This window comes from Nannobrachium achirus (assembly GCF_963921795.1).
Source record: "Nannobrachium achirus genome assembly, chromosome: 8".
NCBI lineage: Eukaryota > Metazoa > Chordata > Actinopteri > Myctophiformes > Myctophidae > Nannobrachium > Nannobrachium achirus.
In genome coordinates, this window is record NC_137817.1 from 35284465 (window position 1) to 35295581 (window position 11117).

The window sequence follows — 11117 nt, forward strand, 5'->3', positions numbered from 1 at the left end:
AGCACATGAATGTTAATTTAGTGTGGAATGTTTTGAGTATGCTACCTGTCCCTGCAGAGAAACTAATCTACAGTATCATGTTTTAGAGCCCTCACATAACACCTTGATGTAGATTTATTGAGTATATGACATGTTGAATGTTTATCTGATAAATGCCATAAAAACTGCTTCTTTCCCTGTGAGTCTCTTTTGTGTGGCCAGTTGGTATTCTATTAAACTGTTGCCGTCAGTGTTCCTCCTGGGTCCGAAAAATAAACACTTGGTTTAGTCACTTAAAAAAATACTAATTACTGCTGTGGGTGTTTCTGCGCTCTGCCAGTCTTGACTCCCACAATGCTGTTTGGGTCTTGTGAGTGTACTTCATCAAAACCAACTACTGTAGATAAAGGAAGAGAAAAGAGTGCAATATCTGCACTGATGTTTCCTCAGCCTTTTGTTTTGAGGAAATGTCATCAGAACATCAGTTCACGCCCCCACTATACAGCTATACAGGTGGGGATAGTCCCTCTGACTGCACTGCTCTGCACTGCTGCTCTCTCAATGTGTTGCATAGCCATGTGATGAAAAAAAAAAGTATGATTCATATTCTATACCGATTGGCCGTGCCTTCCAAAGCTTGCAGGAGGGATCTATTTAAAAGAAACAAATGGCACAAATCATGGACGCAGCGTCCAATCTTTTGCAAATTTGAGTCACGCTTTCCAGTGCCTCTGAAAACAACACAGAGCCACCCATAGGCGGTGTGCTACAATTACCGCTGTTGGTTGCAGAAACATGTTTTTTTTGTGAGTTATGACAACTAGTTAGTTGGTGTGAATGTTAATGCAAATTGGAGGGTTAAAGATGACCTCAGAAGTGTGCTTCATGTTAGACTCAGCTTTTAGAAACTATGAACAGCATTTGTTTAAAAAAGAACAATCATGACTTGTACTTGTCATTATTGACAGAGACTGTACTGCATAATTATGGTTATTAAATCTCTTTAAATGTCTGTCTTTATTGTCACCCTCAGTGGTACATGATAAGTATAGTCCACATCTACAACCGCTGGAGGAACAGTGAGATTCGATGCTACGTTAATGGACAACTGGTTTCCTATGGCGACATGGCATGGCATGTCAACACAAATGATGTAAGCATCCTTTCCCCAAACACTTCTATCCTGTTGACACTTTTTGAAAGGACAAGAGCGCAGGGAAGAGAGAGGGGTAATGGCCGAAGGTTGTTTTGTTGTTGTTATTTGGGGCTTTTGTTTCGTCATGTCTTGTTTATTATGCATTTGTTTTAACCTGTATTGGGTAAGTCGTCATTTGTATTGTGTCTGCAAATATTTGTGCTGTTAGATGGTGTTTACATACCTTATCAACGTATTGTGCGAGTGTCACGGTGCCCTTCACTGTGGAGGTGCTGGTAGATAAATCTTGTGTAGTCCAGCATGGTGACACCCTTGGGGCCAGGCATGGGTGTTGCACCAAATGTTGGGCCCTGGGTACAAGTATTTACTCACATTTTGTGCTTTAACTATTGAAAAATAGAAGATATACAAGCTCACAGCGCAGCACCGAGTGCCGCACTGCGAGCTTGTAGATCTGCTATTTTTGAAAAATCTGAAAAAGTCTTTGAATATTTCAAATCCTTCTAAGGTTTTTTTTTAAAACCTATGTTTCTATGTCAGTGGTGCACACACTTTTTCATGTGAAGGACCACCAAAATCATATATATTTGGCCACGGACCCTCATCTCAAAATATTTTGTTCCAGGGACCCCCCAGAAGCAAAATTTGAGTTACAAATGTTCGCTTAAAGAATTACATATATTCAAAGATTTGCACACATTTTCACGACTTTTCAAGGCCCCTCCACCTTGGGCCCTAGTAACTCAGTTACAAATCATCATCATACATTGACTTTGTCTCAATTCCAAACAATCCAAATGATAGAAATGGTAAAATAAACCTTGAACTTAGAGTTGAAGCATCTGGCAAGAGAAAGCGTTGTTCAGTGTGTCCTACAACAGCAGACAGGAAGACAGACTGCTTGCAGGAGGTGCAAGAAGCTCATCTGTGCCTCAAATGCAGTCCGTGTTTGTGAAGCATGTGCTTCCTAGTGTATACGTACAAGTGTACATTCATTATGTGACATTAATGTGTGTTCCCATGTTCACAAAATAAGAGCTGAACACACGTCAGCTCTTATTGTCTCCACCAGCCGAAGGCTGAGGGAGAGTATGTTTTCCCCTCCGTCCGTCCGTGCGTCCGTCCGTCCGTCCGTGTGTCCGTGTGTCCGTGTGTCCTCGCAGTTTGTGTGCAGCTAATCTCAGTCACTGTTGGCCCGATCGCTGCCAAACTGAGCACACACATTCCCTGGATGCCAATCTAGAACCTCTGCCCCACATTTTTCAAATCAGCCTCATGGTGGCGCTATAACAGGCCGATTTGTGTGGCCTGGTTGTTACCAGCTAATCTCCGGCGCTGTTGGCCCGATCGCTGCCAAACTGAGCACACACACTCCCTGGATGCTAATTCAGAACCTCTGCCCCACATTTTTTAAATCAGCCTCATGGTGGCGCTATAACAGGCCGATTTGTGTGGCCTGGTGGAGACCTGTGCTCGGAAGAGCACTGCTTCTAGTTTTACATGAATTTCAGCTATCAGTAAAAACGCCTAGCTCTTTCAGTGATCAATGTGATATAGCAAAGCATAATTGCAAAAATTTACCATATATCATATGAATTATTTGCAATTAAGACAAAGTCAATGTATGATGATGATTTGTTAAGTTAAAATTTATATTAGTGTTGTTTTTTAAACCAAATATCCCCCCGGTCAAAATGACCCGCGAACAGAACGAAGGTGAAGTGAATCTGAACAGAACAGAGTTAAGCTGTTGTGGGTGCCTAATCTATGAATCATTGTCCCTTCCTGCAGGCTTTGTATAAAATTGATTAAACTGACCAGGCAGAGGGATGTTCACAACTTGTGTCTCAGTATGACACTGTTTCATAATTACATTTTGCTCGGTGAAATACGCCATGTGTTTTTCTTGTGTCTATTTGTCTTCCTATTCAATTGTCTGTGAAGTTGGAATTTAGTTCCTCCTATAATGAGGAAAAGGCACGACCTCTCTTCTCTGTCTCTCTCCCAGAGTTATGATAAATGTTTCCTGGGGTCCTCCGAGACGGCAGACGCTAACAGAGTATTCTGCGGACAGCTAGGGGCCGTCTATGTATTCAGCGAAGCTCTCAATCCAGCACAGATATTTGCAATTCATCAGCTTGGACCAGGCTATAAGGTATGTACTTGACTGGCTAAATGAGATTACGCACAGGCAGACCGCATCGTCTATCAATCTCTGAAATCAATGCTGCCATGCTGCAGTTCTATGCCTTGTGGCTCTGTCCTGGGAACTATGCCTATCCATTCTGATATACGGCTGCATAAATTATACACTTGTAAGGAATAATTTAACAATACATCGAGGAAAGCAGCAGCAGGCACACAGGGGGATAAAGTTGTGAGCTGTTGTTTTTATCACAGCAGTCACAGCAGGTGTTAAGCTCCCAGGCGCATCCACAATGACCTAAACAATTTGAATTTCTACATTCAAAATGCTGACCTATGCAGAAGGTAATTCCATGTATAATTCTTACTTTGTGATTACTTTGCTTTTATTCTAACTAAGCATTTGTTTCTGCAGTATGTTCTTGCCACCCAAGTCATTTTAACACCCTTTGCTCTCATTGTTATTGTTTTGTCTGAGATTTTCCTGTAAGTGAACGGATTTAACCACTGCTCTCAGTAAAAAACTGGTTTGTTTTTTTCCCTTCTTGTAGCGAAATAATTTGGGGTTGGACCAACAGTGATATAATTCATCCTATCCTTTGCCGTTGTCTATTTGTGTTCTCTATAATTGCCTCAAGTACCAGTGCCTTTAGATGTTAGGGGTTTAGGAGACAATTGTGGATGTGTTATTAGACGGTCTGTTATAAGTATCTGCCTGTAGTGCCCAACAATGGAAACAATCCACTCTTACTTTAATGTCGCTGGTGGCACACAGGTACACTCGCTCCTGTGCTCAGGCTCAAAACCCTGCATGGACAGCATTAACTGTGTTCCGACCCGACTACAACCCTGCCTGCATTGCTGAAGTCCGTGGAAGACAACAGGTGGCATACCCAGTTCCGGGTTCAGTTTCTCATAGCTTTGCTTGATTGGTGCAGCTGCCGATTTAAACCAGAAAGACATATAATTGTTTGACACCTTCATATTGTATGTTTCTGCAGCAGATTAAACGAGAAAAACATGGGAAGGTGTCATACATGTTTCTGGTTTAAATAAATATGCAGCTGTGCCAAACAAGTGACGCTATGGGAGACTGAATTGTAATTGGAAATGGGTATGCCACTTTAGGGAAAACCCACTGCTACAGTTATGGACAGAAACATATGGCCAAAGAATGCCTGGAGACTTCTTGGAGAACTCATTTGGTCCTTTTTCTAATCGCTGCTGACTTGCCATTTCCTTCCTAAATTGAGGTTCCAGACCTTCGTTTACAAAGCGAACACACACTGGAATGACCCACCAGATTGCTTGAAATAGCGAATAAGGTCTTCCAGGCAAGCAATTACTCACATTTGATGAAGTCTTGAATGGGGTTGGCTGCCGTGGCTATATGTGTGTGAGACACACGGCATCCAAGTGCGCTGTCTAAGCGGTTCAGAGAGTTGTCAGGCCACCGCCAAATGATTGGTTAGCACATTGAGTGTCTTGTCCAGGGGACCTGAGATCTGCCTGTTTTAATCTAGGGGACTGCTGGGAATAGTCTGGCAGTGGTTACTTGGAACAAAGCAGGGAACAGAGTAGACAAATACATACTGTACTACGGACTGCCATACTGTTTCAGTTTAATCATTTGATCCCCAATATGCGCCAACGAATTGCAATGTGCTAGATGTTCTATTATTGCTATTTTATCTGACTATGTGAAATTTTGTATACAATGTATAATGTATAAGTGGTTAAGTACATACAGTACAAGGCACAGGGTATAGAAATCCCCTGAACCCAAATATAATTCTCTCCACCAAAGGCAGAGAATGGAGATTATGTTTTTGCCCCTGTTTCTGTCTGTCTGTCGGTCGGTCGGTCTGAATAGCGCCAAACGTATTATTATTATTATTTTTGCCTCATGGTGCCGCAGCTACATTATATCAAAACCATAGTGTAGGTCCTATCCATGACCAAACTCCATATACAGTAGGCCACATCCATTTCTGCCTAACTTGATTTTAATTAGCATTTTTTACCACCGCTCCTCCATATTTTTTCCAAAACTCACACATCGCTACACATTATCTCTGGAGTCGACCTCTTATGCATGCATTAATTTTAACACACTGTAGTGTCTGTATGCCTGGGTAAGAGTAGTCTCACATAACTTTGAAAGCTACTGTATGATTATGAATGTGTCAGCCTGAATATAAGAGAGGCTTATGTTGAATAATTGTGAATACATAGGTATGTACGCTTGTCCAGATAACTGCTTAACACACAGACGTATGGGGGGAAAAAGGTTACCGGTAACTAAGCAGTACTACATTCTAGCTGGGGGTTAGGCATAATGACTTGGGATAGTCCGCTATCCAAAAAGTATAGTCAGATATATGCAGTAAGAAACCGAATAATTGCGTTGTTCATTCTTTGCACAAGTCTATTACTATTCATGTGTCAGCCAGTCCACATCAGATTAACACTAACACTACTAGTACAACTACACAATATGATTTATAGCTTAGAATATGGCATACTTATTACTGCAATCTTATGTTCCTGGGGCTACTTTGATAACACTGTTATTTGAAATGATAAGACTGGATATATCTGGACGACTGCCAGTGAGTGAATTTCTTATGAATATCACAATTTATGTAGTTAACTTCATGGAATGGCTTTAATATAAGCTCCAAGGGTGAGAAAAGTTGTCATACAATGAAGCCAGGGCTACTGGCAGCCAAAAGATCACACCTGACTGGAATTAAATGAACACTTTTTTACACATCACAATCACAAACATTACGTTATGTCAAAACCTTGTGACATACTAGACAGGCATAAATGTACTGCACATGTATTTGGATTAGCGCTTGTAGTTTGGAACATTCTGTAGAATATTGAATAATTTTAGCACTTACAAATAGACATAGAATCAGAGTGAGCATAGTACCGTATTTTCCGGACTATAAGGCGCACTTAAAAGCCTTTAATTTTCTCAAAAAACGACAGTGCGGCTTATAGTCCAGTGCGCCTTATATATGGATCATTCATTGACATTGACATTCCCTTTAGCACAGCTCCATCTGTTGGATGCATAACGCAACGGTAGTGTCTATTATGTGCGCCTTATAGTCAGGTGCGCCTTATATATGAAAACAGTTTGAAAATAGACCATTCATTGACAGTGCGCCTTATAGTCAGGTGCGCCTTATAGTCCAGAAAATACTGTACATGGCTTCAAAGGCAATTTTTTTCTTTTTTGTTCTTTCAATGAATTTCTGTGCATCTTTAATTAGTACCGTAGCATAGGCAATAGACGGTGTTGATGTGTGGCACCAGCAGGTGGTAAAATTACAGCAAATGGCATTGAGCTCAGACATTTCCTTTGGGTTTATTATATCGTGAGACAGAGTCCAGTGCAGTACTGTACGTCTTGAGGTTCTGTACTGTTACTGTACATGTCAATGTCCGTTCATCTTCATTCTAACGTAGCTGTATAACTGCAATATTACTGAATGTTTTCTTTGCTTGCTATTTATTATGTCCATGAATTAAATACAGAGGGCTTCCAACGTAAAAAAAAGACCGTAAAAGGTCTTATTTGGGATGATCCTTTTAGGCAGGGTGTTTAACTGTACTTGTACCGTTCTACATTTCAATTGTATTGACTATACTTGTACTGTTCTCCATTTTTTTCTAATAAAATACTCAATCAATCAATCAATCAAAAGCTAGCTATAGCACTTAAACTGTCGTCAGGCTGACAGATAAATCTGCATGCCCTCACAGACTGTAAATAGCAGTGAGCTGTCGATAGCGCAACACTTCATTAAACCATCCCAATAGCTCTAGTTTCATTCATTCATTTTGACTTAAATTTAAAAGAGTATAACAAAACAAGACAAGCTCATTAACAGCATGAGCACCTACAGTACATGTACTATTAACTGGAGATGACACACGCACGCAAGCATGCACACAAGCACGAACGCGCGCGCGCGCGCGCGCGCACACACACACACACACACACACACACACACACACACACACACACACACACACACACACACACACACACACACACACAGACACACAACTTTTATTTTATTATTATTAACATAAGGACAATGGCTTCCATTATATCATGCTAACTTTCCATGAATAGAAAGCCTGCAATTTCTTATTACCTTGGTTTCCCCATTGGTGATGTCACTGGTAGGCGAGTTTCTGAACTGTCCACAACCCTCCTCTGAGACACGGGTCAGACAAAAATGATAACATATTATAATGATCATTAGTGAGGACCAACTACATGAAGCTAGGTTGAAAATGGGTGAAGTCGGTCTTTAACATTGGGTGGTTGAAGTTATTAACTCAAAAGCAACTACAGTAAAAACACACTTGATTGCGGGCGCTCATGTTTTTCTCAGCTTGGTACTTGAACCCACAAAGGTTTGTAATGATGCATTTCCCACTGCACATTGCCACCTCTGGCCATAAAACCCAACGCTAATTCCCTTATGTTAAAGTCATTATGTCAGGCTGTACTTTTTCAGGTCAGTGACCATGCTGCAATAAGAGGGCGTTCGGGGGCAGGCTCAGACTGCATGCAGCTTGAGAGTTCCTTCAGCTTGTCGAGTAGCTACATAGCTAATGTTTTCTTTGCTTGCTATTTGTTATGTCCATGAATTAAATACCAAGGACTTCCAACGTAAAAAATACCGTAAAAGGTCTTATTTGGGATGTTCCTTTTAGGCAGGTTGTTTAACTGTACTTGTACTGTACTACGTAGTACAGTAATGTAGAAATGTACATTTCTATTGTATTGACTATACTTGTACTGTTCTCCATTTTTTTCTAATAAAATAATCAATCAATCAATCAACAGCCACGGAGTCACCCTCCTGCTAAAGTTTAACATGGTGTTGGTCTGTACTGGAGGGATATGGGCAAAGTGTGCTCCAATGTTGTTAAGACCATCATTATCTCCACCTGGAAATAATCTTCTCATCCCTGTGTGCATGTGCCTGTGCCTGCTTGTGCGTGCGTGCGTGCGTGCGTGCGTGCGTGCGTGTGTGTGTGTGTGTGGAGATTGAGAATCAACATTGCTATCCAACTGTTATACTTTAGTTTAGCTTGCCTGAAGCAAATCAATTATATGATGCAAATAATACTCGGCATACAAATGTATGTATTCATTTGCTGTCTTTTATACCGCAGAAACCAATAGCACTGTGAGAATACTTCTGGCCAGCAATGATTTGGAGGTTAGCTGTACAGATGGCCATGCTTTTACTCACCAGTATCCCCAATGTCCCCCCCACCCCTCTCTCTCTCTCCCCTACTACAGAGCACATTTAAATTTAAGTCAGAGAGTGATATCCACTTAGCAGAGCACCATAAGCAGGTACTGTATGACAGCAAACTGGCTGCCTCCATCGCCTTCACCTATAATGCCAAGGCCACTGACGCCCAGCTCTGCCTGGAGTCCTCGCCCAAGGAAAATGCCTCCATCTTTGTACACTCACCCCATGCCCTTATGCTGCAGGTCAGTCACCTTACTCAAAGGCACGGGATATCGTCACTGTTGGGTGGGGGAAAAAAAGTGTATTAAAAAAGTTTGACTGGATTAAATTGAGTTTTTTATGAGATTTGTTATATTATATAACATTTCATTTGTTAACCATTTTAACCTGGTGTATTCTGGGCATGTCATTATAGGCTAAACTTTAGAAAGTATAATGTTTGCCCCCCAACAATCATGATATGCAGCTCTGAGGTATCGAACCCATTAACAAAGACATGCAAATGCTGAATTCTGTGGAACATCATTCAGAACCATAATTATATGCAGAGTGTGTGTGTGTGTGTGTGTGTGTGTGTGTGTGTGTGTGTGTGTGTGTGTGTGTGTGTGTGTGTGTGTGTGTGTGTGTGTGTGTGTGTGTGTGTGTGTGTGTGTGTGTGTGTGTGTGTGTGTGTGTGTGTGTGTGTGTGTGTGTGTGTGTGTGTGTGTGTGTGCGCGCGTGCGTGCGTGAATGTTTTTTTTTATCATGTCCCAACAGGATGTGAAAGCCACCGTGACCCATTCCATTCACAGTGCCATTCACTCTATTGGTGGCATCCAGGTGCTCTTTCCCCTCTTTGCCCAGCTGGACCATCGTCAGTTGAACGACAGCCAGGTGGAGACTACTGTGTGGTGAGTCCAACAGTCAGACCCTCTGTCCACACTTACACACACACACCCTTTGTTCTGTTCACCAGTCTGTAAATGACGTTGTTTCATTATTATATCGCGTGCCGAATCTGAAGCCGGTGGGATGAACGGTTCTCGAGATACGCGGATTACAAACAAACAGACAGAGATTTGTCGCATTTATAGATAGATAATAATGAAACAACGTCATTTACAGACTTTCTGTCCCACCGTATAATGAAATGAAACAATTTCACTTATTGACCTCTATCCACCAGACATCATGTACAGCACTGTTACCATATTATTTTCCCAAACACTGGGTTCCTACATTTTGTTATTAATTATTATTATTAATTTATTTATTTATTTTAAATTATGATTTTTAAACAAAATCTCGCAAACTTTTATTTTTCATTAATTAAAAACAAATTAATTGATTTTTCAAAAGAATTTCATGAATAAATACATAAAAAAAATCGAAGAAATTCCATTTCATGAATAAATACATAAAAAAAATCGAAGAAATTCCATCAATCAGAAATCGATCTACAAGCTGCGGCACGAAGTGACTCATTGTTTGCTTGTAGATCTGCTATTTTCACCAGTTCGGTCCTGGGCAAACATCTAATTTCTCTTTTGGGTCTCGGGCTAAAAGGTTTGGGAACCATTGATGTACAGCAATCGATACAGTGGTTAGTATGGTCCATTAAACACTGTGGATATCCCAAATGGATGTGTTTCGTTTTGAGAGCGCGGACTAGCCAACACTTATGGGCTCCTGATTCGCTGCCTAGCGTCTGGGACTTTAGCTCTGCAGCGTTGTTAGCTCTGCTGTCGCACTGCAGCGTGTCTATGTACAGTACATGTAGGTGGTGCGCCTCTTTCTCCTCCTCGTCTCCCAGCCTCATCCTTCTCTCTCTGACCTTGTCTGGGACCCTTGGGTCCCCATAGACCCCCATAGAGTTCTGTTTCTGATGTCGTCTGACGCCCACCCATTAAACACAAAGTGCCATTTGAAGCATTCTTGTGCAGTCACCATCCAGAGCCTTTTCTTGATGTACTGTGAGTGTCCATGTCTCTGCCCTGTACAGCAGCACTCACTCCACTGTAGCCACGAACAGCCGTCTCTTGAGCTCTTCTCCCATGTCAAAATCCCACAATCATCCCATGCAAGGCATTCCATGCAAGTTCCCTGCGGAAGCTTCCGCCAAAGCGGTCCAGGTACCAAGATATTTGAAGTCCTCCACTACCTTGAATACTTGGCAGTGGCAATGGTTTACGTCCTCCATGTTAAGTGCCATTACTTTTGTTTTCTTGGCACTGAGCTTGCGGCCAATCTTCCTGCACTACATTTCTATTGCCAATAGTGCTGTAGTTCTCTTCCTGCCTTTGCTGTGACCGAGACTAGAGCAATGTCATCTGCATCCCAAATGGAACTTTATGGAGTGAATTTTACAAATGGACACTGAATAGTTTACAGTATACTCTGTGGTCCTCCTCAGTTAACTTGTCCAAAGCTTCCCCACCGTATTGCTGGCGTGCGATCAGAGAGCTCCACTCTAATCCTGTATTAACTCTGCAACAGCAGCACTTCTGGGTCCATGCAAGCTGTTTACACCACATAACTTACAGAGCCAAGCCTGATGGTCA

At 41.7% G+C, this 11117-nt stretch overlaps 1 protein-coding gene across 1 annotated transcript in view; it reads left to right on the plus strand.

Moving 5' to 3' along the window:
* The window catches only part of nbeab (neurobeachin b), a gene marked incomplete at its 5' end in the record, with an annotated part of 383543 nt that overhangs the window by 116953 nt on the left and 255473 nt on the right, over positions 1–11117 (plus strand). The window contains 4 exons of the mRNA XM_080732091.1: positions 1013–1132; positions 3144–3290; positions 8622–8819; positions 9334–9467. Coding sequence (XP_080588217.1) covers positions 1013–1132; positions 3144–3290; positions 8622–8819; positions 9334–9467 — 599 coding nt within the window. The remainder of the gene's footprint in view (positions 1–1012; positions 1133–3143; positions 3291–8621; positions 8820–9333; positions 9468–11117) is intronic.